The 26,402-nt window shown below is 47.3% G+C and overlaps 1 protein-coding gene across 4 annotated transcripts in view; it reads left to right on the forward strand.

Annotated features, from left to right (window-relative positions):
- Positions 1-2,732: 2,732 nt before the first annotated feature.
- Positions 2,733-26,402, forward strand: part of Wdr48 (WD repeat domain 48) — a 35,921-nt gene continuing 12,251 nt past the window's right edge. Inside the window, exons 1-11 of one of the 4 annotated variants that reach the window (XM_038323270.1) lie at positions 2,751-2,800; positions 4,369-4,414; positions 14,285-14,425; positions 16,103-16,181; positions 17,076-17,158; positions 17,260-17,389; positions 19,064-19,152; positions 19,622-19,723; positions 22,152-22,376; positions 23,565-23,639; positions 25,400-25,502. In XM_038323270.1, the coding sequence (XP_038179198.1) occupies positions 16,124-16,181; positions 17,076-17,158; positions 17,260-17,389; positions 19,064-19,152; positions 19,622-19,723; positions 22,152-22,376; positions 23,565-23,639; positions 25,400-25,502 (865 nt within the window). In that variant the 5' untranslated portion in view covers positions 2,751-2,800; positions 4,369-4,414; positions 14,285-14,425; positions 16,103-16,123. Of the gene's footprint in view, positions 2,801-4,368; positions 4,487-14,284; positions 14,426-16,102; positions 16,182-17,075; positions 17,159-17,240; positions 17,390-19,063; positions 19,153-19,621; positions 19,724-22,151; positions 22,377-23,564; positions 23,640-25,399; positions 25,503-26,402 lie in introns of those variants that run through there. The other 3 variants (XM_038323268.1, XM_038323269.1, XM_038323271.1) reach the window with 3 other exon arrangements.

A 26,402-nucleotide genomic window follows, 5' to 3' on the forward strand; every position in this document is an offset into this window, starting at 1 on the left:
TCCCGCTGAGTTACATCACTAGCCCACTTTCACCTTGAGAGGCAGTAATTTTATTGCACTTATTACATGTCAAGCACATGCTACACAATTATATGATCATTTTAACAGAGTATCTTTTACTCACCCTTGGACAACTTCATGTGTGTTGTCTTGATTTTAGGCAGCCCCAACTCACTTCTTCCATCCCCGCAAGGAACCCCATCTCCTCCTTCCCACTCCCCCAGGGACCCCATGTCCTTCCCCAATTCCTCTAGACACACAGTACACTTCTCGCCCTGTCCTTCTCGTGTTTTGATGACCCCCCTGAGCACATTCAGCGCCACCTGCTGGAATGTTGGCAGACCTTTGCAGTAGCTACAGCTGCAGCGGTTTCACCAGGCAATGGCCGAAAGACAGCATTCCGCAGGCTCCACCCCATTCTCCAGCTCTTAGCTCCTTCCACCCTTAGCTGTCAGAAGTCTCTTTAGGGCTAAGCACTTAACAGTCACTTATTGCCCGCTTTTTGAGTCTCTGCATTAACTGCTGCTCACCACGAAAAGAGGCGCCTCTGGCCATGGCTGAGGACAGTACCAATTCATGGACAGAAACATCCAGAAGGAAGTATGACAACATGTAGTTTAGCAAAACAACAGCTGCAGGTTCCTCCTTGGAGCCATGACCTCCGGAGCCAGGGGATTTACAGGACCAGGTTCACAGGACCAAGCCTGAATTCAAAAGTAGCTGGTCCCCCTCATAACTGTCATGCCACCACTCCAGTGGGCACATCTTGCCTGACAGGGTTGTCTGCAGGGACATCATGGATGCTCTCTCTTCCCTAACAGCCTGCTCAGCGCCAGCACCTTCCGCCACTATGAAGGCTGGTCATCAGGGAGGAAATTTCCAGGTCAATTCTGCCTGGATGTTCCTACGTTCAGCTACCAAAGTGTATAGCATCTTCAGCAATAGTGTCTTACTACTTAGTTTTGGTGGGCAACCAAGAACAGTAGCAATAGCCTGTATTGTTTGGAGGGCCTCTAGGGCTTCCCCGACCCTAAGTCAAAGGAAGCTATCCCATGCCTGGTATTGAGATTTTCATTTAATAAACCATGTCTTCTGGGGGAATAATCGTCCATCCATGCAGGGTATCTATATTCAAAATTATTTTTTTATCTATGTATTTTCTTTTGAAGATTTACCTTTTTTTATGTGTATGAGTGTTTTACTTGCATATATGGGTATGCCAGCTGCACGCACTCCCTGTGGAGGCCAGAAGAGGGCCTTTGGAATTGAAATTACAGACACTTAGGAGCGCCCAGGTGGAGGGATGCTAGGAACCAAACCTAGCCTTCTTCAAGAGTAACAAGTGCTCTTATTTTCTCAGCTGTCTCTCCAGACCAATTATATTTTTAATTAGCTTACAAAGGTAGTAAGTTTCCATAGGGGTTATTGTTATGTCCAGATCCAAGAAGTCCCCGCAAAAGCCAAAAAAGAGACCAAGTCCCATATGTAAAAGCAAAGAGCCTTTATTTTAATCAAGTTTGCAAACTCGGTCTCTCCACATGTCCAACATATGGGAATAACTGGAGAGCCCCAAACTCAGTTAGAATTAGGTTTTTATAGTAGTAAAGGTGAGAGTGAGGGGTTTCTGAGGTTTAGAACCCCTGATTGACTGACATTTGTCTAGGGGTGTCCTGGTGGGTGTATGCTGGCACGTGGTCCTATCTACAGCGGTTGGAACGCTAGGCATTTCCTTTGAATGGTCTGTTCTGGATGGTACTAGGTAATCTCAGTTTGTGGTTCTTTCTGCAATCAGGTATTGCCTCAGGCCTCTTATTAAATTTATCGATGGCCGAGTTTTACTCTGGCAGGTGATAATGGTTGGAAGTAAAGAACCTCCTTTGGGTGACCTGCCCATACTTAGCTTATCATGGCTGGCCCCCACAGTTATAATACTTTGGCCATATTTCCTAGCCAAGGTGATGATTTAAAATATTTTGACTGTTTCCAATCAGGGACAATGCTAACATTACCTCACTTAACTTCTAAGACCCGTATTACCAGCTATAGTGGCACGAGTCTGTAATTCCAGCACTTGAGAGTCTGGGGTCTGGTGAGATAGCTCACTGGGTAATGGTGCCTGCTGCCAAGCCGGAGTTAGAGCCTCAAGACCCGCATACTGAAAGGAGAGAACCGGCTCCCACAAGTTGTTTTCTGAACTCTAAATGAGTCTGAAGTCATACATTCATACATACATACATACATACATACATAGCACATTCTACACAGTATGACCATGCCTCAGAAAATAAGTAACAAAGTTTTGCTTTTGTTTTTTTTTTTTTTTTTTGGTTTTAATTTAAAAGCTACAAATATGGAGATGCAGTTGGAGACATGGTACAGAGGCTAAGGGGACTAGCTGCTCCTGCAGAAGACTCCCAGAACCCACGTAGTAAAACTGTAGTAATTCCAGTCCATGGGATCCGACTCCATCTTCTGACCTCTCTGGGTACTGCGTGCACACAAATAAGCGATAAAATTTAAATTAAAAAAAAGATTCATAATAAAGCTGGGGCGGTCTCTCTTCAGAATGCTGGCGTCTGCGGCAGCTCTGCCTCCATCAGCTTTACCGTTCGCACGTGGCTCCTTCTCCGAGGTGCAAGCAGCCCGGAAATCCTACGCCCTGCCTACCTTCTGCCCAACCAAGGGAACAGGGAGGGACATCCGCCGGCGCCGAGCCTCTCCCGGAAGTGACGTCGGAGTGTCAACATGCAAGATGGCGGCCCATCACCGGCAGAACACAGCCGGGCGGAGGAAAGTGCAGGTATGGCGGCCCGGCTCCGCAGCCTTGGCGACGCCGCCGTCGGGTCGGCTTCCCCCGCGGGCGGGAGGATGCCTCGGGCCGCGACCGGCGGGGTTCGACGGCCGGAGGATGACGGGGCGGGGCGCAGCCTCGCGAGGGGTGGGGCCGCGGCGCCAACGGCCCGAGGCGGCGGCTGGGCGGACTGGGCGCCCGCGCGGGCCTCGCGAGCGGTCGCGGGGAGCCGCCGTCCCGGGGAACCGCCGTCCCGGGGCAGCGGGCCTGCGGCAGCGCCATGGGCCTTCTGCCCGCTCACCTGCCTCTGCTCTCGGCCGCCTTCCTCCGGAGCGGCCGCGACCCGGCGGCGGAGGCCACGCGGCGCCCGCGGGTGGGTGAGCCCCGACAGCGAGGGGCCTTGCGGGGGCGTGGCGGGACCGGGCCGCACGTGGGAGCGTGCGCTGGAGGAAATGACAGTTTCCCCTCCTTTGCAGTGGGGTTCGCCTCCCCCTCCACGGTCCTCCCTGTGCGTCTTCCAGTCCCTGACTCCTTAGCGTCGGCATAGCGGGTGATGAGTTCGTTAACCCACAGCGTGGGTATTGTGGGTTTCCCTAAATCGCTATGGTATGGTGTACGTTTTGAGTTCTGCTTGCTGTCTTTGGGGCTGGGTCCTGAAACTCATTTGACAGTACTTCCTGTCCTGAGCAAGGTCAGCCCCCCTGCACCACAGAAAACCGGTGGAACTTGCCTGCTGCCTCTACTCTTAGCACCCAACACGGGTCAAGGGGCGTGGTGTTGAGGGCAAGAGGGTCAGGAATTCAAGGTCATTCTCTGGTACCTAACAAGTTTGAGAGCAGTCTGAGCTACATAACAGTCTGGCTCAAAAAAATGTTATCTGCTACCTTTTATCTTAAAGATGGAGGAATTTATTTTAAGGTCCTGTTACGGGTGTTTGCCTGCAGGTAGATTGTATGCGGCTTGGAAAGGTGTATTGTGTCATTAGACAAGTACTGAGTACATAGATTGGGCCCAAAGATGGAAAGAGATTGAAAGGGTTCCACAATAACACTCCACAGAAGAGGGGACCAGGGGACAGTAACCCCAGCATAAGGTTCTAGACCTGTGAAATTTTCTGACTAAATATCCCCTTTAGATTCCTGATCTCACTGGCCAGTTCAGTGTTCCTATGTACTCAGTAGGTGGTTGTTACATTGACTGCAACCAGGCTGAGGAAATTGCTCGGTCTGGTAAAGGGCCTAGGGCACAAACAAATCTAAAATTCTGTCCCCACTGAAAAAGGAGCCTGGCATGTTGGTTGGCACTTGTAATCTCAGCTCTAGGGAGGCAGAAACTGGAGGATCCCTGAAGCTTGATGGCCAGCTAGTCTTGCTGGTCAGGAAGCTCCAGTCCAGTGAGCAACCAAGGAAGACACCCAAGCCAAGCTCCAGCCTCCACACTCGTATACATACATGTGTCTGCATGTGCTGTACACCCCCACACATACACAAATAATAAAATACTTAAAGAATAAGTGAAATTAGAGCAATCTAAAATCCCTTAGCTTTCCCTGAATAGGTGTTGTTTTTCTTTTAAAGGGCATTCGTGATGGGATTGCAGTAACCCCAGCTTCCAGGCCAGGTGGTGAGAATGCCGTTTCCAACTAAGCTGTAACTTAGTCATGTTCTGCACACTAGGATGTTGGTTCTCAATAGAGTAAGGATTATCACTTCTCTCAGTTTGGGGGCAAAGGTTTTAAAGACAAGGGATGGTGAGATGGCTTGGGGGAAGAAAGACTTGATTTCTGGGACTCACATGGTAGAATGTGAGAGCTGACCATGTTATCCTCTGACCTCCAAAGGTGCTTTGTGGCACCACCATCCTATATATATATACATGCTTCAAAGCATCTAAAAGACGAAGCTATGAATATACCTCAGTGTAGAGCACTGGTCTGCCTTGCGCAAGGCCCTGGAGTTCAGTCCCTAGCCTCTTAAAAAAAAAAAAAAAAAGTAAGACAATAGGGATCAAGGAGTGTGAAGATGAAAATGAAATACAGCAGAAGCAAAAACAAAACAAACAAAAGTTTAGCTGGGCTGGGTGTAGGCCAGTGCATGCAGCGAGAGGGAGATGGTGGTCGGTGCAGAGAGGACGAGGGAGGAGATGGTGGTTGGTGCAGAGAGGACGAGGGAAGAGATGGTGGTCAGTGCAGAGAGAACGAGGGAGGAGATGGTGGTCGGTGCAGAGAGGACGAGGGAGGAGATGGTGGTCGGTGCAGAGAGGACGAGGGAGGAGATGAATCTGCTCTTAACCACTCAGAATAAAGCTAGAGTATGGTGTTCAGCAGCAAGCAAATTGTAACTAAACACTATTTCCTAACAAAAGTGAAATTAGCCGGGCGGTGGTGGCGCACGCCTTTAATCCCAGCACTCGGGAGGCAGAGGCAGGCGGATCTCTGTGAGTTCGAGACCAGCCTGGTCTATAAGAGCTAGCTCCAGGACAGGCTCTAAAGCTGCCGAGAAACCCTGTCTCGAAAAACCAAAAAAAAAAAAAAAAAAAAAAAGTGAAATTAGCCTGCTGAAGAAAAAGTTCAGAATTTGTCCGGTAGGTACAGAAACGGTGCTAGAAGCCACAGAGAAGATCTCATCTCATTGTGCAGAGAAGTGGGGACATGTATGCCCACTGCAAGAAGAGCAGTCCTGTCCTGCTGTCCCCCACTCTCTCAAGGCAGCCACTGTGTGGGTTGTCCTGTGTCACCCTAGGGCTTATCAGCCTGCTCACTCTCCGCACCTCAGGTTAGCTCGGTCCTCCCTGAAGGAGCTAAGGGTCCTGTCCTGTAAGCTGTTTAGGACCCCCTGACTCCTACCCACTGGATGGACTTATCCTCTCCATCAGAAGTTTCCCATAAGGGCAGAAGCGACACTGCTTGAGAGCCATGCCTGTACTTTCCCAGTTTGCTACCTGACTTATGTGACATCTTACTTTAAACAGAGCCATGGCACTTACTGCTTTGTCTCCTGCCTTGACAAAACCTAAAGGCAACCCCTTGAGTTCACAGTGCCTTACTGTAAAAATGTGTTCTGTCCTTTCCTGGTGGCACACCCCTTCATCCCCGCCCTCGGGAAGCAGAGGCAGGCCTGATCTACATACCACATTCTAGGTACCTAGGGCTACTTTGTGAGACCATCTCTTTAAAAGAAATTATTCTACAAAAATTACATATATATCTGTTGGCGGAGAGCGCTCATTTGTTTCCCAGCCACTCAGACCCAAATAATCACATAGAAACTATATTAATTACAACACTGTTTAGCCAGTGACTCAGACATATTTCTAGTTAGCTCTTATATCTTGAATTAACCCATTTCTCTTAATCTGTGTTTCGCCATGAGCTGCAGCTTACCGGGTAAGGTTTTGGCTGGCGTCTTTCTTCCTTGGCAGCTACATGGCTTCTCTTTAACTCTGCCTACTCTCTTTATATATCTCTGTTCGGATTTCCCGCCTTGCTTTGATCTGCTCAGCCATTGGTTGAAACAGCTTTATTCATCAACCAATAAAGCAACATATACAGGACACCCCACGTCATATGTCTTTATCTTTCTCTACTTACATAAGATTATTTTTTAGGAGTCTTGTTATTGTAGAAAACTAAATAAACATGTTTAGAAATCTCAGTGTATATAGTTGTCAAAATATGAAATATTCATGTAGTGGGTTACTTTGCAATTATCAAAAAGTAAATTAGAGGCTGGGAAGGTTGTGTTGTTTGAAAAGTGTGTGCCACATGAGGGTCTATGTTCAGATCACCAGTACCCACCAAAAAAAAAAAAAACAGGTGTGGTGGCATGTGCCAAAATGTTAGTATGGAGAAGGCAGAGACAGGAAGAACACTGGAGCTTGCTGGCCATCTAGTCTTGAAGAATTGATAAAGTCCAGAGTCTGTGAGAGACCATGGTCAGCCTCAGATAAAATAAAATGGAAGTAATAAAACAGAAGGCGCTGATGCTTGACCTCAGCCCTCCATGTGCATTCTGCATTCTCATTCTCTCTCTCTCTCTCTCTCTCTCTCTCTCTCTCTCTCTCTCTCTCATGTTAGGGCCTCATAATCAAACAGAAAGGTATCCTGAAGTAAGCAAGTTAACACAATATGTTCACATTTCTGAAAAGTAAGATAGTAGCTTTACTGGACAGTGTGTTGTACGTGGTGGCGCATGCTTTAGTCCCAGCAGAGCTCTGAGTTCAAGGCCAGCCTGGTCTACAGAGTGATTTCCAGGACGGCCAGGGCTACACAGAGAACCTGTCTCAAACAAGCAAAAAATCTAGAGTTGTCAGTGCTGCTCCCTGGAGTGCTATTTTGTGGTCTGGGTCAGAAGGACATGGGGTACATTACTGTAAAGATGTGCACCTCTGGGGCAGCAGAGATGACTCACCAGGTAAGAGCACTGACTGTGCTTGTAGAGAACCCGCATTTAATTCCCGGCATCCACAGGGTGGCTCCCAACCCACTCCAGCTCCAAGGATTTGATTTCCTGTTATGTCCTCTGCAGCACACATGTGGAACACATATGTGCATACACTCAGGCACATACACATAAAATAAATCTTTTTTTTTGAAATATGCCCCCGTATATACTTTAGTATTTTTGTTGTTGCTGCTGTGTGGTTTGGTTTTGTTTGGAGATGAGGCCCCACAATGTAGTCTTGTATCTTGCCTGCACGCCAGCTGGTGGTCTTCCTGTCTCAGCCCCTTGAATGCTAATTACAGGCATCACCACTCGGCTGTTTATGTTTATGCTTGTAAATGATAAAAAATAAAACCTTCCATTTTGGGAAAGGTGGGGAAATGAATGTATTTTGCCTCTTGACTGTGTCTTGGATGAGAAAACAGTACCTTGAATTCTAAAGTCAAGTTACAGACAGGCCTTGTGATTTAATGTTGTTAAGTAGCCAGTGAAGAAGGACCCTCAAAGAGTACTCAACAAGTACAGGTGTTGTGTGAGTGAGTATAAGCAGGAGTGTTTTCGGCTCTTGGGGCTTTGTGGTGTTAAAACGATTCAGCTCTGCGCCCTAAGCATTGGATCTGTCCTTACAGCTCTCACCAGCCGTGGAGAGTCTGTAAACGAACAGGGATGGCTGGACTCCTGCACGCCTAGTTCACAGAAAGAAGGTTGGGGCTGGATTTGTCCGTCAGGCACTTGTTGCTAACCCCTGGTCTAGAAGAAGGCAGACTAGAGACTCTCTCTCTCTCTCTCTCTCTCTCTCTCTCTCTCTCTCTCTTTCTCTCTCTCTCTCTGTGTGTGTGTGTGTTAGAATATGAACATGTGTCCCCATGTATGTGACTGTAGACGTGGGTGTGCCGTAGCACACATGTGAGCTCAGAATAACCTTTGGTATCCGTACTCACTTTCTACCTTGTTTTTGACAGTCACATGCTACTTAGCTGCCATGAGTGCCCTGATCCCCTCCTGTGTCCGCCTCCCGTGGTACTATATAAGCACTGCGATTCCAGATGGGTGCTATTCGGCCTGGTGTTGATGGCTTCTGGGTATTCTACTGCATTCTTGTGCTTTTGTGGCAAGTGAAGCTACTTACTCACTGAGCCATTTCTCTGGCCCTAAAATACTTTTTAAAAGCTGAAATAGAGTTACAAATAGAAAGTCATTATGGGAGTAGACAGAGGAACAGTTGTGAGATCATGGTTATAGTTGGCCAGTTTTTCCTGGACTCAACTAGACTAACCTGCTTTCTAGAAATAGCCTTGCTCAGGAGCTGTGTGATCCTATTAACAGTTGTTGTAGTGATAAAATTAGAGTTAGATTGTCTAAGGATGAACAATCCTTAGATGGGAACTTTGTATGGTGTAATAATGTTCTCTTTGTAAGGTTTGTATTGCACAGGTGTGTTGATTTGTCACGTATCTAGATGTGTTTCGCTGTAAATTTTGTTTTAAATAAATTATATATAAACAGTAAAAACATAAGCAACTGGACAGCGGCACGTACGCCTCAGTGTCTCACGAAAGGTGTCCTGATGTGCTGCTGTCTGAAAGACCTGAGAGGATGGGTGGATCCCATAAAGCAGATGTGGACAGTGTTAGCTGAAGTGTGTGGACTGGGCATGTGCTGTTTCATTGTAGAACTCTTTCCAACAGTACCTAGGCCCTAAGGATTAAAAACTGACCATGGAATCGCCGGGTGGTGGTGGCCCACACCTTTACTCTCAGCACTTGGGAGGCAGAGGCAGGCAAATCTCTTGAGTTCCAGGGCATCCAAGGCTACCAAAGAAACCCTGCTCAAAAAACCAAACCAACAGCTGATCATGGTAAACAGTAGGAGAAACACGTTGTGATGGTGGTGCTGATGGTTTGAGACGGGGCTCTCTGTGTAGGCCCGGCTGACCTGAAACTCGGAGGCCTGCCCGTCTCTGCCTTCATGTCTGTGCCACCAGAGAAGCTCTGCATGAGGTGACTGGAAAGGGTTTGAAGGAAAAGAAGTGAGACAGTTTCTAAGCTGTCTAGACCAAGAACACTCCAATGAGACTATCCAATGGATGTGTCCTGAGGTAGGAATGGCGGCCTGTTCGTGGACAGTAAAGAGGCCTGGGGTTAGGGAAACAGGAGTAGAAGATGGAGTCAGAGACCCGTGTCATGTGGTAGGAAGCTGTGAGTGCAGTGAGGAGTGAGTAGCGAGTTCTGAGCAAAGGAGCAGTGTAGCACACTCATCAGTCCTTTCTTTTTTAAAAAGTGAATTTCGTTTTTATTCTATAAGATGGCCATGGCCATTTTTATTTGAAAACTATTCTGTTGCTGTGGTAGGCAGAGGGGCTGGTCCCAAAAACGCTGGTGCCCTTCTCCCTGGGACTGGTACATCTGTCATGCTGTATGATAAGGATTTTGTGGGTGTGACAAGGTTACAAGTCATGAAGTGGGAATTATCCCAGGAGCCCTCAAGCAGAGGCTTCCCCGCCTGGAAATGGAAGGCTGAGGAGATGGGAGATTTGAACGCCAGGCTCCATGGCAGGCCATTGAAGACCATGGGGAAAGCATGAGAGGGAATGCAGGCAGCTGTAACGGAGCCAGGATGGACTGACCTCTGCTGACTGACAGTTAATGAAGCAAGGACCACAGGCTACAGTCACAAGAAACTAAATTGGCCAGGGTGGTAACTAGTATATAGCTGGCACTATTAGGAGGTGTGGCTTTGTTAGAGTGGGTGTGGCCTTGTTGGAGGAAGTGTGTCACGGTGGGGGCGGGCTTTGAGGTTTCCTGTGATCTGGATACCACCCAACGTCTCAGTTGACTTCCTGTTGCCTGCAAGATGTAGCACTCTCAGCTCCAGCACCTCGCCTGCCTGCACGCCACCATGCTCCCTCACCATGATGATAATGGACTGTACCTCTGAACTGTAAGGGAGCCACCCCAATTAAATGTTTTTCTTTCCATGGTCATGGTGTCTCTTTAGAGCAGTAGAAACCATAAGACAGCCAGCAGCCCCAATGAATTTGGAAGCATGCTCTCTCTTAGTCTACTAAAGAGTGCAAACCTGCTGACTGCTCATTTGAGCCCGTGAGTCCCTTCACAAGGTTCACGGGGGGGGGGGGGGGGGGGACGGGGGGGTGCTCCTAAGCCCAGCCTGGGCTTCGACTTTTAGGAAGGGAAGAATGACATGCTTTAAGCCATTACGTTTGTGGTTATTTATAACAGTTATGATGGAAATCCTAGCTGGTTTCCTTGAAGCAAGAGATGGTGATGATGAAGCTAGGCAGTAGTGGCACACACCTTTAATTCCAGCACTCGGGAGGCAGAGGCAGGTGGATCTCTGTGAGTTCAAAGCCAGCTGGGACTACAGAATGAGTTCCAGGACAGTCTCCAAAGCTACAGAGAAACCCTGTATCACAAAAAAAGAAGGAAGGAAGGAAGGAAGGAAAAGGAGAGATTGAGATGGTGATGTGAGATGAAATGGGGTAAGGAAAGCCATTGTTTCATTGGGAACCAGAAATTTGAAATCAACAGAGGGAGGAGTTCTCTGGTTGTTCTGCATTAACTGTCAGTGGCCTCGGGGCTGTTGAGGTTTAGATGCTGAGGCAGATGGAGGAGGGTCTCCCACATAGCTGCTGAAGAAATGAGTTAGGCAGTGCTTACTATGTGGCATGTTAGGGGTATACTACCCCACTATTTTTCTCCTGTCCTAGTCCCTTTAATTGGCCCTTGCAAAATACATGTTTCTTACTAAAAGTCTGACTTTCTGTTGCCTTACAAAGCTCACATTGTGCCTTTCTGATTTTGCAGGCAGATGAGAATAGTCAGGTATGACTTCTCATCTCTGCCTTCGGTTGTCACAATAACATTATAGTGAAGTCACTGTTGCCTGCTAAGGTTTGCCCAGGTCTGCCTCTCTTGGCCTGCTATTACTTTCAGTTAAGCTCTTCCCTTAGAACACCATACCAGGAGGACTTCTGTGCTCTCCCCAGAATCCTCCACGTTTAAATTGTACCTGGCAACTGGTGCTAATTACTTAGAAGTTGTTGAGTATTGGATGTCAGGCCTGGGCAGGTAGCTCAGTGGCTAAGCACATACTGCTTTTGCAGAGAGTCTGCTTTAGTTCCTAGCACCCATGTCAGGCAGTTCACAGCCACCTGGAACTCCAGCTTCCAGCACCCTCTTTTGCTCTCCATGGACAATGCAGTCACACATGCACAGACTGCATGCATATGCCCATAATTAAAATTTTAAAAATCATGAATTAAGTTCTATTTTTTTTCTGTCTTTCTGTATCTAGACATTTTTTTTTCTATCTTAATAACCACAGTGAGTTGATTGGGGTGGTTCCACTTTCTTGATTCAGGCCTGGCTTCTGAGAATTCCCCTGCTGTGGTCTTGCTTCTCTGGCAGACAGTAATGGAGGCCAGCATATAAGACTAGCATTTGTGCATGGCTAAAAACCTTGGGGGTTTGATATTGTCCCGGACATCTCACAGTAGGAACTGGGGTTCTGCACCCAGGCCCTTGTGTTTACTCTTCTCTTCTGAAGGCACAGTTTTGAAGGCAGGTTGTCACTACTGGACTTTAATGTAAAATGTCTTAAGAACCCATACGTTGGGAGGCAGAGGCAAGCGGATCTCTGAGTTTTAGGCCAGCCTGGTCTACAGAGTGAGTTCCAGGACAGCCAGGGCAACACAGAGAAACCCTGTCTTGAGAAAACCAAAAAGGAAAAAAAATCTTATGACTTTATAAATTTTCCTTCTCCCTTTAATGACTGCATAGAGTGTCTGTAGAGTCAGTTTTAGATACTGTATTATCACTGCACTGGAGGGGTCACGTGCCATGGCACATGTGGTGGTCAGCTCTCTCCTTCCACCTCAACGTGGCTCCCAAGGACCAGATTCAGGTTGCCAGGCTTGTGTGACCAGCACCTTTACCTGATGAGCCATCTGGCCAGCCCAGTGTATGGCAGTGTAACCATTTCATTATTAAAGACACTGTTTCTACTTTTCATCATACTACAGTTTATTGGGAAAATGTAGCGGCAGAAGCTGGGTATGGTCGCACTTAATAACAGTACTAGCACTTGAGAAACTGAGGCAGGAGGATTGATTGGGAGTTCAAGGCCACCCTGGGCTATATAGAAAGTTCCAGGCAAGCCTGGGCTATATGGTGAAATCCTGTCTCAACAAAAGAAAAGATAGGGTTATAAATAGTAAAGGAGGTCTTTTCGAGAGTAAACAGAAAAAAGATGATCCAGATTGTGTTAAAGAAGTTCCACTGTTCACCAGTGGACAAGAAGGAACAAAGAAAGCAGGCATAGCAGTGTCCACACAGGGGCGTGAGGACCACACTCTGCACACAAGGGTGTCTGCAGGCGTGAGGACCACACTCTAAATTAAAAGGGCGTTCTAAATGCATAGCAAAGCCAGTGGATGGTCAAAGGACAAAATCCAGAAATGTCACAACACAAGAAGATCCTAGAAGGCTAGGGGATGGCCTGGGGGTAGGGTAAGGTGTTGGGAGCTATAGGTTCCTCACCCCTTGATTATCTTTGCCTGCCTCAGACCCTTCACCTGCTGGAGTGAACTGAGCAAAACAACTTGTTAACTCTGAGCACAAGACCCTGATGGCAGGCTGGTGGGTCTGTAACTGAAAGATCCCAAGAGCTGGGGCATGGCCAGAGCCCTGTATAAGCTGCCCCTGAGCACAGTAATCTTGGCATTCCTGTATCAAGAGTGACCCATGTCTCCATCTCCATGTGTCTCTCTGTGTGCCTGTGTATGTTTAAGTCTCTCAGCCCAGTTCCTGGCCGCTCCTGTGGTGATGGGAGCGACAGGCGAAGAACCATATCGTAGTACAGGCGCCCGGGTCTGACAGTGGAGGCCCTCAGCAAGATTGGGAACTAGGGGACCACTGAGAGATCGCCCATAATTATATAGAAAAGGGACATTCTTGGCACTCTTGTCTCAAGGATGTCCCTGTGGCCTTGTCTGTCTGCCTGTCTCTGTGTGTGTGATTTTAAGTTTTCGGCCTAGCTCCTGTAGCGAGTAGAGCACAGGGACGGAAGCGGTGGAGTTACAGAAGGTGTCCAGGATGGAACACAAATGAGGCCGCTTTGAAGGAGACTGGAGGCTCGGGCTCGGGAGCAGTAGTGCTGGAGGAGCTAAAGGAGGATTTGTGCATGGGCATCTACCTTTGGTTTTCATTTTTCTTTCTTTTTTATTTCAGGACAGGGTTTCTCTGTGTATCTCTGGCTGTCCTGGAACTCACTCTGTAGACCAGGCTGGCCTCAAACTCAAAGATCTGCCTGCCTCTGCCTCCTTGTGTTTTTTCTTTCTTTGTCATGCTTGAGGCAGAACCCAGTGCCTTGCACATGCCAGCCAATTCTCAGTCAGCTTTGTAGCCAAACTTCCTTGTCTACTTCAAGTGTGAGAGAGAGAGGAGAGACCTTTCCAGTCACCCAGGGCTGTGTATGCCTTCACTCTTCTCAGAACTACGGCGTGAGGCAAGATGGCGCCTTTTGAGCTAGGAACAGTGAGAGCTCTGGCCCAGAAAAGCAGGAAACTGCTCTATCTGTGCTAGGCTTTGGGAAAAGCTGCTCTGGTGCTCTCTCCTCCTGGGCCGCTGGAGAAGGGCATGCTGGAAGAGAGCATTCGGTGCACCAGCCATTGCACAGTCTTCTCAGAATGGGACTACAGGTCTTGTCCTGGCATCTGTCAGCCAGTGATAGGCAAACCAGGCGGGGTTGGGGCAGCTTTCTCTTCCCACGTTTCCTCCTTTTCCTGACTGACTGTCTTCCTCAGGGGTACTGGTGGTTGAAGGTTGGTGAAGTGGATTAGACAGATACAGGCAGACAGGAGGCTGGGGAGGTGTCCAGGTGCAGCTGTAGCCCTGCTTATCCTGAGCTGGGTTAGAGGTGCCCTGTAGTCTCCATGGAGTAAGATAAAGACAGAAACTGTTAGTTTGCTATTGGAACTAGCCACTAATAGGCTACACCTCACCATGGCCTGGCTCTTGTTGGTGTCTGCCAGGTTTCCTATGTTATTCGAGATGAAGTGGAGAAGTACAATCGCAATGGAGTTAATGCCCTGCAGCTGGACCCAGCACTCAACAGGCTCTTCACCGCAGGGCGGGACTCCATCATCAGAATATGGAGTGTCAATCAGCACAAGGTGAGGCGGCTTGGACCAGTGGCTTTGTCTGGTGGGCTTCTTCTTCAGCTCTGGCTTTAATCTCTGAGCACTGAGCTTCACAATATATTCTGTGAAGACATTATCCACAGAGTTCTATAAGGCTGTGAGAAAATGCCTTTGTTAACACAGGGTCTCCATAAATTATTTTGCCTTAAGAGTCCCCTGCCACAAAGGAGCAGAAATATTTGGCTGGTGGGGAATGAACACTTCCACAGGATTTTGGTGTCGTTATGAACTTGGAAAGTCTCTTGATAACTGTGCATTTACAGTCCCTCATTCTGTAAGGCTGGGGTGTAGCTCGGATGGCAGGGTGCTTGTCTAGCACGCACAAGGCCCAGGGCTTGATGCTCAGCCCTGCAAAACAGATAGTGACGTCTGCAGAAGCCCAAAGAGTGGAAGGAGACTACAGCCTTCATGGTTTCACACCGCCATTAGCCAAGAAGACACTCACATGTTGTAAGGACCTTAATCACTTTTCATAAGGAAATTAAATATTTGTAAAAGTACATAATTCAACATTCTGTTCTATTTTTAGCATCATAATCAAGAGACTTTTCGAATATATTGACATGCAAAGGGGTCTGCAGTCGAATGGGAGGGAACGCAAGGGTTTGTTTGAATGTTGCTTTGTGAATGATACAGAGAATGGCACTGGGGAGGGAAAGGAGCATTTACACAACTCTCAACTATGTGTCTGGCCCCTTGTACTCACCAGGCAGTAAACTGAAACTCAGCCTAATCACAGACCCCTGGTGCCAGCACCTGAATTTTTTTTTTAAGTTTGTGTCTTTTTAGCCAGCCCTACAAACCGGTATTCACTGCAGTCAGGGAGTCATTGGCACAGCTGCCATATAAGGTTTCTTGCAGTGGACGCAATCTAGCTCTGAGTTCTTGAGGAGATGAAGACAGTGTCAAATGCATGAAAATAAGAAAAGTGTGTTGCCTTTGCTGTGCTGTAGGAATTCTTTGAATTAGAATGTTAACTTTTTGAGAATTTCCAGTATTTTGAACAAATTAAGGGAAAATGCAGGTTACCTAGAATCTGGCAGTCTTTCTGGCCTACACTCAAACATCTTTTTCCTGGTCTTTATGACAAGTTCTTAGATATGCAAAAGAGCTCTTCCCTTGCCTCTGAAGTGTGTAAACTTGCTTGTGTTGGTGTGGGACATAACTTGATATTGTGTATAAAAGGCTCTGGTAAAAACCAGGGGGTAGGAGTCTGGCAGCTGGATTGGGGTGCCGGTGCCCTTGCACCTTGTCTCCTTCTCTGAAGGACAAGCAGTATAGGGACTCACCGAATGGGATTACAAGCAGCAGGAGGAAGCTAAAAGCCTTTAGGCTAGACTCCAGAACCACAGGTATGCTGGTGTAAGAAATCCCTACCTGTCCTCCGGCACTCTGTGCCCTGTACCATGCCTAGCCCAGAACTGTCAACTGTATAAAACTTAACCTTGGGAACCTAGGCTTTTATTATGGTTAATATCCTGAAACAAGCTTGCTTAAAACATCAGGTCCCTGGAAGCATCGCCTTTTCAGGGGAGTGTCACTCTAGTTAATCTAAGCATGGTAATATATCACATTAACCGAAGAATCTGAGCTTGATTCTACTTTGTCATGATTGTGCTCTCTGTTGTAAACTCTGGTTTTTCGTTTCAGCAAGATCCATACATAGCATCCATGGAGCACCACACCGACTGGGTGAATGATGTCGTACTCTGTTGCAATGGGAAAACGTGTAAGTGCTTCTCAGGCTTCTTGAGTTTTTCAATTCTGTTTGATATGTCTTTCATTCTTTATGTAAGTCTGTATGTGTGCAGGTTTGTATGCGTGTGGACACCAAAGGTGGGTATCAGGTGTCACCCTCCATGATGCTACACTATAGTGTTTGAGACAGCATCTCTCACTGATCTTAGAGTTCACTGATTGCTACATTAACTAACTCCCGAGCTCCTGGAATCTGCTGCTTTCATCCCCCACCCCTCTCCAGCATTGAAGTTATAAGAGGTTCAGGTGTGTGCTTCCACACCCAGTTTTTTATGCGGGTGTTGGCAGTGCCTAATGCCTACACAGGAGGCACTTACTTGGTGAGCCATGCCCCAGACCCTGTAAGACTTTTCACTGAAGCCAACATTCATACAGAATAGTACACACACATTGAAAACCACAGTGAAATATAACAGGATTACCAGATGCCTCCTTGTGCCGTTCCAAACCTTCCTTTTAGCTGTTCAGCATGAGCACACAATTAGTTTGACACAAATTTGAACTATAGATAAATAGAAGTCTATACTGTATATAATTTTTTTAGCCTTAGTATTACGTTTTTGTTATTTTGATGAGTTGCATTTCTTGGTTTTGCAGTCTGAATTTCTCAGTTAAATTAAGGACTTATACCTGGGAGATTAGAACAGTTTGTTCTGTATAATTAAAACCAGTATAATTAAAAGCAATACTGTGTGTGTGTGTGTGTGTGTGTGTGTGTGTGTGTGTGTGTGTGTACATTTACATATGAAAAGAGCTTTTCAGCGTGCATGTATGAGCAGGTGTTTGTGGTAGCATCGCTTGGCTGTTGAGTAGCCTAAAGCTCAAGCCCCTCTAGTAAGTCTTTGCTCGACTCTGTCTCTTCTAGTAATATCTGCCTCCTCTGACACGACAGTCAAAGTGTGGAATGCACACAAAGGATTCTGCATGTCCACACTCAGGACACACAAGGTAATGTCCACGGTTCAGTCTTCCTGTCATGTTGGGAGCTCAGTTCTTTGTGGGACTCGTGTTCTTACAGCATAGATCATAGTGTGTCTGTTCTGTTATAGGACTATGTAAAGGCCCTAGCATATGCCAAGGATAAAGAGCTGGTAGCATCGGCTGGGTTGGACAGACAAATATTCCTTTGGGATGTGAATACTCTGACAGCATTGACTGCCTCAAATAACACTGTCACAAGTAAGGTGTTTGAAAAACATTTTTGAAAGTGATCTAAGTTGACATAAAGAATGTTATACAACATCTTTGATACGTTTGCGTCAAGACGGTGGCTCATATTTTGAGAGTACTTCTGCATACAGCTTCTAGCCCCCAGGATTGTGATTGAACTAGGAGATAGCCCATCGCTGTGCTGTAGACTTAGTAGCTTCTCCAGGTGGAACCTGACTATTCCATGTGTATTTCTTAGCTACATAGCTATGGTGTAAGTCCCTGCAGACAGAAGAATCTTTCTTGTCACACCGTGTACCTCCCATAGGGTTGCTGCCCCAGACACATACAACCAGTGTTCTGAAGAAGGTGATAGTTGGCAATGCAGGCTCTTTTCTGACTTTAGAGTCTTACTGTATTCATGAGCTTTTCATGACCAAGATGAGAAATACCCAGAAGAGAATGTTCCCAGTACCAGTTGAGAAGTCTGTTCAGAGCAGCCTGAAAGAATCCAGCAGTTCTAGAAAAGCCCAGTACGGCTCAGGTGTTTCTAGAAGGATGTAGAGGTGTTCAGTGTGGCTGTTTGATAAACTTCCAGGTCAGGCTTACACGGATCTAGACTTGAAGTTCGATACTACAATAGCTCAGCCTATGGAAGCCTCCAGACTGAATGTCTGAGGACTTCTTATGGGAGCAGAGTTTGGCCTAACCTCAACCAGAGGAGGTGTTGAAGACACAGACTCGGACAGTGAGGTTTCTGCGCTCTGTGGTCTCAGCTTGTGTGACTCCAGGGCTCCCATGGCTTGGCTGAGATAGTTACAGCGTGACCAAGTCTGCTGGGAAGACTGCTAGAGAGACTGCGTTTTACAACTTGTTCGGTGTTGGTTTTCCCAGTAGTGTGGATCTAAAGATGCTCTGCCCCTTGTTCCCTTAGGGTTTTTTGTTTGGTGGTTTTATTTTGTTTTTCAGGGATCCAGCAGGTAGGCCTGCCTGGTCTGTCCTAGGCCTTTCTTTGTAAGGCCTGCCTCTAAGGTACACAGAAACAGAAACTTGGCCTTAGTGAACATAGATCCTGCTATAGCTGGGCTTACTTAGATTGTAAGGGAGGCTGTCACCCAGTTTTATGAGTGTAGAACCCATGCTAATCATAGTTACCTTTGTGGAATGCTTATAAGTAGGCATTTCTAAACCTCCCATGTGTGCTTATTCCTTGGGCCACTGGGTGTGTATTTGTGAACCGGTTACCATGGAAACACTTTCACTTTGGCTTTCAAATCAAAGGGTAGGGACATGATTCTGGCTAAAAGTGGTGCTTTGGATTTGGGGGGTTGGGTTTTTATTTTTTTTTTAATCTGATTTGTGTATGAATTGGTGTTTTCATTTTGCATTTCTTTGAATAACAGTGGCTTTGGAACAAGTCAGGCCCATCTTTGGAAATACACTGCTTTTATGTGGGTTGGTTTTAAATGGCAGTACAGTTCCACTTGACAGATATTGAACACTTACACATACGCAAATCCAGAAAAACAAATGTTGATTGATGATGATACTGTTATTTGGAGTTATCGCTAGTATAGATAGATTTCATGTCCTTAAAGTGTTTGTGAAGTTTCTAGGTCAAGTGTGTAAGCTTGTGATCTTTGCTGACAAGTTGCTGAACACCTGGTCACTTTGTTAATACTGAACTCCTTTTATCCTCAATAGCTTCTTCCTTAAGTGGGAACAAAGATTCCATTTATAGCCTGGCCATGAACCAACTGGGAACAATCATTGTATCCGGGTCCACTGAGAAGGTAAGGATGGCCTGGCCAGTGTCTCTGAACCTAAGAAAATGGAGTCCTTAAAAACATGTCCAGAGCTGGGTGAGGTAGCATATAGTAGTCCCAGCACTCGTGAGGCTGAGGCAGGAAGATTTGCTTGAGTCCAGAAATTCGCAATCAGCCTAGACAGTACGACCAATTCCTGTCTCAAAAGAAGCTAAAGAATAAAATAATAAAGACAGTGATTTTGTCCAGTAGATGATAAAATGGTATTTGTATACATCAGAGTGTAACTGCGCAGCTGCTGTGCGAGGGAGTGGGGAGTTGACTGATTTTTGGCCTTAGAAAGGTGCCCTTAAGCTTAGCAGCCGTGGACAGCACACACTGGCTGCAGCACTGTTTCCTCCTTAGAGTTTAATAGTTGACATTTGATATGAAAGTCGGCTGCTTTCAAAAGCTGGTTGTATCTGTGTTCGGTTTGTATAATACTCTAAACTGGCAGGTTCTAAGAGTGTGGGATCCAAGAACCTGCGCGAAGCTCATGAAGCTGAAAGGGCACACGGACAATGTGAAGGCGCTGCTGCTGAACAGGGACGGCACACAGGTAGGCGCTCGCAGGCCCAGCTGACGGCTCTAGCAGAAGTTCCTCTCTCTGCGTGATTGGAGAGGCTGACCTGAACCATAATCTGCATGTGTAATTTATATCCTAATTTTTGGTCTTTAGAATACTAAATTGTGGCTCAGTGGTTAGAGTACTTGTTGCTCTTGCAGAGAACTGGAGTTCTGTTTCCATCACACAGGTCCAGCGGTTCACAGCCTTCTGTAAGTCTAGCTCTGGGGGGATCTGGTTCCCTCTTCTGGCCTTCGTGGGCACTGCACACAGATGACATATACTCACACAGATACACATACATCTAAAAATAAAGTAAATCTTTAAAAAATAAAAAGCTAAGTTGAAAGCTGCCAAGTCCAGTCCTAACGTAGCTGTAACTGCACGGAGGGCACCACAGCTAAAGTGCTGGCCTTGCAGGCAGGGGGAAGCTTGCTGCCAAAGCCTTGACCTGCCTGTTAGTGGGGGTCTCACGGTTAGTGGGGGTCTGGCTTCGGCAGTTGCCTTGTTGTTGTTTGTGTTGTCTATAGGTTTAAGTCTCTAGCAGTGGCTAGAAGGCCTAAAGCTCTTCCTAGCCACCGCAGTCTGGGTCCTGGGTCCTTTTTATAATAGATAATGTACTTCTGTATGGGGTGGTTTAACTGTCGGATGGAGAGCCCTTAAAGTCAGCTGTATTTGCTATTAACCAGTAATGTTAGTAGGGCTCGGTTCTGAAAGCTACCAGTTCGCTCTTAGGATAGGTCACCCGCGGGGTTTTTCTGGTGATTCAAGTTTCAGACCTAACTTAGGGGTCTGGGATCATATCAAGCAACTTTTCCAATGGTAGCCAGGTCCGCTACACATAGGCACCTCCTACTGCTGTCATAGGGAGACAGGAATGTCTGGTTGGGGTTCATCTGATTTAATAGAATGTTGCATTTGTCTGAAATAATTTCTTGTTGGATATCTCACATTCTTAGCCAGTGGAAGGAAAGAGGTAAAAATGGAGGGTGGGAACTGTTAATGGGTCCTGCCAGCTCCTATAGGACAGGGAGTGTCACCAGGGACCTTGAGGAGGAGGGTGCTTACAGTACTGGGCATCCTTGAGCCCTGCCTCTTGCTGGGTGTTTTCCCTGTGGCTTGCTCACCGTGTAGCCGCAGAGTGCTGGCTGCTGTTGTGATTGTTCTATGTTGTGTGTTCATGTGACCCAACCTCTGTGCTTTCTCCTGTGCTGCCACCATGCAGTCTGCATCTGGTAACCAGCTGTTGCACATCCTCAGTGTCTGGACTTCCAGAGCATCGTCTTTGCCAGACCTTATGTCTGTGGGCGTACGTTCTAGGATCTGAGAGATTGGCCGCATCAGAGTAGCATCTTCTGCCCTAGGAAGCCCTCCTTAGCCCTGTCCCAAAGAACGTCTGAGTCCTCCCATACCCAGGTTGGATCAGTCTTCCCCTTGTGAACTAGCTGGAAGAAGTGACTAAGTTTCTGGTGCTCCTGACAGTTGGTGAGGAAGTCTTCTACTCAGTGTTCATGTAATTCACCTGCCCACGCTCTCACAGGCTCCTCAATTCAAGTGGTGGAGCAGTAACGTTAACAATCTAACCCACCCATCTATTTAAGAACCACCAAGCCTGAGCCACAGCTGTGCTCCTCTGAAGCTATTGCTTAGTCACATCCTCCAGCACCAGCAATTGCTTTGTCCTTTCCCAGGGAAATGAAGTTTTTATGCTTTCTACAAGTTGTCACAGCAACCAGTTAGGAATACCGAGCATGCCCAGTATGGCTGTGGGATGACTCAGTCAGCCTGTTTCTGTCTAACTCAGTGTACTCATCCCTAATTTGTGTGTCTCCAACTTGTCTGTAGTTGATTCTCCTGGACCTTGAGAATGTTCAGAACTACTAGTGTTGACTCACAACCCATGTGAGACTCGTTCAGAATCACAGGAGTCAGTGCAGTCCTTGGCTAGACCTTGCTTGTGGTTCCTGACCTGAGCCACAAGAAATCCGGAGCCTTGAGCAAGAAAGTGAGACAGAACTGTGACACAGGATCCCTAAAGGCTCTCTGGCCAGAGCACTGCCGTCAGCCAGCCGTAGAGCATGGGAGTTACCCGGGAAACCTGCTGGGCATCTGTTGGTGACCTGTGTCCTGCCTCCATGGTCTGGGTGGGACCCGAGAGTTTACATTTTCAGTAAGTTCCCAGGAATGGTGTTGTGCTAAGATCACCACCCCCTTGCCTTCAGCTGCTGTCCAACTCTGTCTGCCTCAGTAACTGAGCATCCAAACACAACTCACCTTAGGGTTTACAGAATCAGCAGGTGCTGGCTAGAGAGGACCAGGGCAGGTCCCTCAGGTGTCCCTGATGGAGCATGCACGCTGTCTGTGGTCATTTCGGACCGGCATGCTCCTGGGAGCACCCTCAACTTATTTCCTCTGTTCACAGTGCCTATCTGGGAGTTCTGATGGGACAATTCGCCTGTGGTCCCTTGGCCAGCAGAGATGTATAGCAACGTACCGAGTACACGATGAAGGCGTTTGGGCCCTCCAAGTCAATGATGCCTTCACACATGTGTATTCTGGAGGACGGGACAGGAAGATTTACTGCACAGACCTAAGAAACCCTGACATTCGGGTGCTGATTTGTGAAGAAAAGGCACCAGTTCTCAAGGTGTGTTGAGTTCTCCAGTTTTCCAGCTGAGGTTGTGAGCTTGGTCAGGCCTGTGTGGCAGAATCTGCACTATGCACTGACCAGATATGGGGGTGAGAAGACCCTCCATCCTCAACAGGGTAGGAAAGTGTCTCAGTATAGACCCTCAGGCCAGACTTTGGGGCACACCCCTGGCACATGGATGGATGGCTTCCTTCTGGTAACTAAATCCTGGTGATACCATGTCAGCCATGCTGCTGAGTTCTCCTGCCCTCCCTAAGGGGAGGGACATGAGCAGACAGAAAAAGAGGCCCGGACGACAAGGTTCAAGCCTCTGCAGTGAGGAAAGGAAGAGCCGTGCAGTAGGAGAGCCCTCTTGAGACTGCACACACTGCCTCCCAGCAGCCCTGCTCACGAGGCTCTAGAGTGGGCGGGAGACATGATCTGGGGAAGCAGAGCTACATGTATGATGTTCTGAAAGGACCAGAGCGCATGTACTGATGGGATCCTGGTGAGCCCCTCCCCGGGCGAGGGCTAATTCGCATTTGTTGTGTTGTCAGGATTTTTTTTTTACAAACAGTCTCAAAAAAGGAAGAAATTGATTTGCCTTTAAGGAAAGAATGTAAGCCAAGCATGGTGGCCATCCAAGGCTAGCTTTAAGGGCATAACAAGAGCCTGTCTCAGAAAATTGTGTGCACACAATATAAAAACTGGAATAGCAGAAACAGTGTTGCTTTTGCTCCAGAAAGCCCTCATCCTTTTGAGTGTGTCCACTTAGGTCCCAACAGTTAATCTAAATTGAAATCTTGAGCCTGTCCACAATGGTACCTGTCTATATTCCAGCTGTTGCAGGAGACTTCTGAGTTCAAAACCAGCCTGGCTAATGTAGTGAGATTCTAAAAATATATAACTGTACGTGTATACAGGCATGAGTGAACAGCTGTATGTAGCTCACTGGTGTGAGGGATACTTGCCTACCATAATATAAGTCTTATAAGACTCTCTCGTTACCAGACTGAACTCCTTTGGTGGAGACCCCCTTCCCTGTGCGTCTGTAGCTCACTGCTAGAAGCCCGTGCAGGCACTGTATAGTTGTTGACTGAGGAGTTGGTTGGTACTCCTGGTGTGTCACCAGGCTAATAGCTCGTCTCTGGGATAACAGCAGAGGCATGAGCTCTTGGCAAAGAAGACTTTGTGTTTGGTTTTTAGATGGAGCTTGACAGATCAGCAGATCCCCCTCCTGCAGTCTGGGTTGCAACAACAAAGTCCACAGTAAACAAGTGGGTAAGTGTGTGACCGTGCTGTGGTGAGTCTGTAGGCGTGGTTGGTTTGCTATCCCAGATACGCCAGTTAGCAGCAACAGAGACTCAGTGTGGCCTTGCCCATGTGCCTCTGTGAATTCAGGCGTGATCCCTGAGAGTGAGAGTAACCCTGAAATTTCCTGGATGACAATAAGCTTCTTTTCTGTCACCAGCTAGGCTATGTGCTTGCTGTGCTTAGAAGAGACTGTTGCCTGATGGCAGCAGTCCAGTTAGACAGCTGCTCGCCTCTAAGCTGCACGTGAGAGCGGCTGTGCGGTAGCCCAGCTATAGCCCAGCACTTGGGAGACTGACAGGTGGGAATGCTGCACATTCAAGGCCAGCCTGGGCTACATAGCAAGATGCTGGCTGTTTCAGTTAAACACAAAGGAAATGAAGTAGACAGACCATATACCCATTTTTCTAAAGGTAATAGAGCAGGAAGTTGGCTTCTGACTCATTTCCTGTCTTCATGACATGGAGAGCAGGGGTAGAAGAAGATCGGGCAGCCAAGTCCAACTGAAGGAGCTGAGCTGCCTTGCATAGCTGACTCTGGGAGCTAGCAGAAAGGGTTTGTGTGCAGGTCAGCTACCTTGCTTGTGTGCCTGTTCTTGTGCCCATCAGTGATAGTCTTTGCTGGAACACGGCCCTGCTTGGGGCTTAGTTACTGTTCGGTTGCTGTGATAAATACCAGGGCAGCTTACAGCAGAAAGTATTTAATTGGAAGCTTACTTAGTTTCAAGAGGTTAGTCCATGACCATTATCTTGGTTAGGGTTTCTATTGCTTAGAGGAGACACCATGACCATGGCAACTCTTGTTTGTTTGAGTTTTTTGTTTTGTTTTTGGTTTTTGGTTTGTTTTTTGTTTTTTTTGGTTTGGTTTGGTTTTTTGAGACATGGTTTCTCTGTCCTAGAACTCATGTTGTAGACCAGGCTGGCCTCAAACTCACAAAGATCCATCTGCCTCTGCCTCCCAAGTGTTAGGATTAAAGGTGTGCGCCACCACCACCCAGCTACCATGGCAACTCTTATAAAGAAAATATTTCATTGGAGTGGCTCACTGGCAGATTCAGAGGTCCACTATGTTCTGGAGGGGGAGAGGCAATGTGCAGGCGGGCATGGTGCTGACTCCATCTTCATCAGAAGGCCACGGGGTGTGAACTGTCTCACTGGGCATGGCTTGACAAGGTGCACCTCCACAGTGACACACGTCCTCCAACAAAGCCACACCTAGTAGTGCTCTCCCTATGAGTTTATCGGGGCCAATTACATCCTGACTACCACAACCATTGTGGCAGGGAATGTGGTGCCAGGCAGGTATATCACATGGCTGGGAGCGCATATCTGGTCTAAAAGTTTAAGACGGAGAGAGTGGGCCTAGTGTGACTTATACTCAAACAAGGCCACACTTCCCAATTCTTCTTAAAGATTTCTACTAACTGAGGACCATGCGTTCAAATACATGAGTGTATGGAGAACATTCTCATTCAGACCAGCACAGGGACCTTGGGTTTTGTTTTTGTTTTCATTGTCTTTTTCTTCCTAAAGAACCATTCCCTCATTACTGTTTGCTGGGGGCTGGGGATTTCTTGCTGTTTGACCCTGTGGTTCCCTGCTGTGACAGTGTGCTCTGATCAGCTGTGACCCCTGAGCATTTGCTGCTTCTGTGGCTATCAGTCTCCTTGCTTGACTCAGAGTGACAAGCTGGGGGCATAAAATGATGACATGATAATTTTGTTCCTTTAGACACTGAAGGGAATTCATAATTTCCGAGCCTCTGGTGATTATGACAACGACTGTACAAATCCCATAACCCCCCTCTGCACACAGCCCGACCAGGTTATTAAAGGTAAGAAGGCCACAGCAGCACGCACTTGTGATGCGGTATAGTCAAGGTGGAAATGGAAGCTCCACCTTCCTGTGACTGCAGTGCCGCTGGGGATGCGTGCTTAGGGTGAGAAATGGGAGGGGCGGGGCGGGCGGTTAAAGGATATTTTTGATTTATTCTTTGACAGTTTCATACATGTGTACCACGTATCTTCATCCTATCCATTCCCAGGTCATCTCTCCTGCTCCCTGGACATTATCTCAACACATTCCCATGCAAGATTTCTTTAGTTGCTTCCTGGGTCCCATCAGTGCCGCCCATATGCACAGGGGGATGGTTGTGATTTTTTTTTTTTTTTTTTTTTTTTTTGAGTGCTGTCTAGGATAGTGCAGATCAGGGGTTTCTGTGGGGCTTCAGTACTTGCATGTGCACTGAGGAGATCCAGCCTCCCTCTGCCACCTTCCCAGACTCAGTGATGGCTTTGTGTGTTTGGGTCTGTGTGAGTGACAGCTGTGGTATTCTGTGTCTGCCTATGTTTGCCGCAGCATCTTCAGTTCCGTCTGCTGCAAACAGGGCATGACAAGTTTTGCGTTCAGTATACCCAAGAGCTTCATGCCATGTGTATTTTGGCACCATTCTCAAGTTCGTCTCTTACCCTATAGTACAATAGCCATGTAAAATAACTCTCATCTTGTCTTTCGGCACAGCACATACCAGTCAGTCAGATGTGAGCCTCAAATTCTATGCTTTGGCTAGCTGAGAAAAAAAAATGTCTATGTAATGTTAGCTCCAGGGTTAGCCTCCTACAGCTCTTCCCGCTAGATAAGAATGGGTAGAAACTGGTCAGGAGGACTGAAGGAGACAACGGAGAGATGCAAGAGCACATGCCAGGCTGGCACACTGACCAGTACTTGGTGCTCA

The sequence above is a fragment of the Arvicola amphibius genome, chromosome 3 (assembly GCF_903992535.2).
Source record: "Arvicola amphibius chromosome 3, mArvAmp1.2, whole genome shotgun sequence".
Taxonomy (NCBI): Eukaryota; Metazoa; Chordata; class Mammalia; order Rodentia; family Cricetidae; genus Arvicola; species Arvicola amphibius.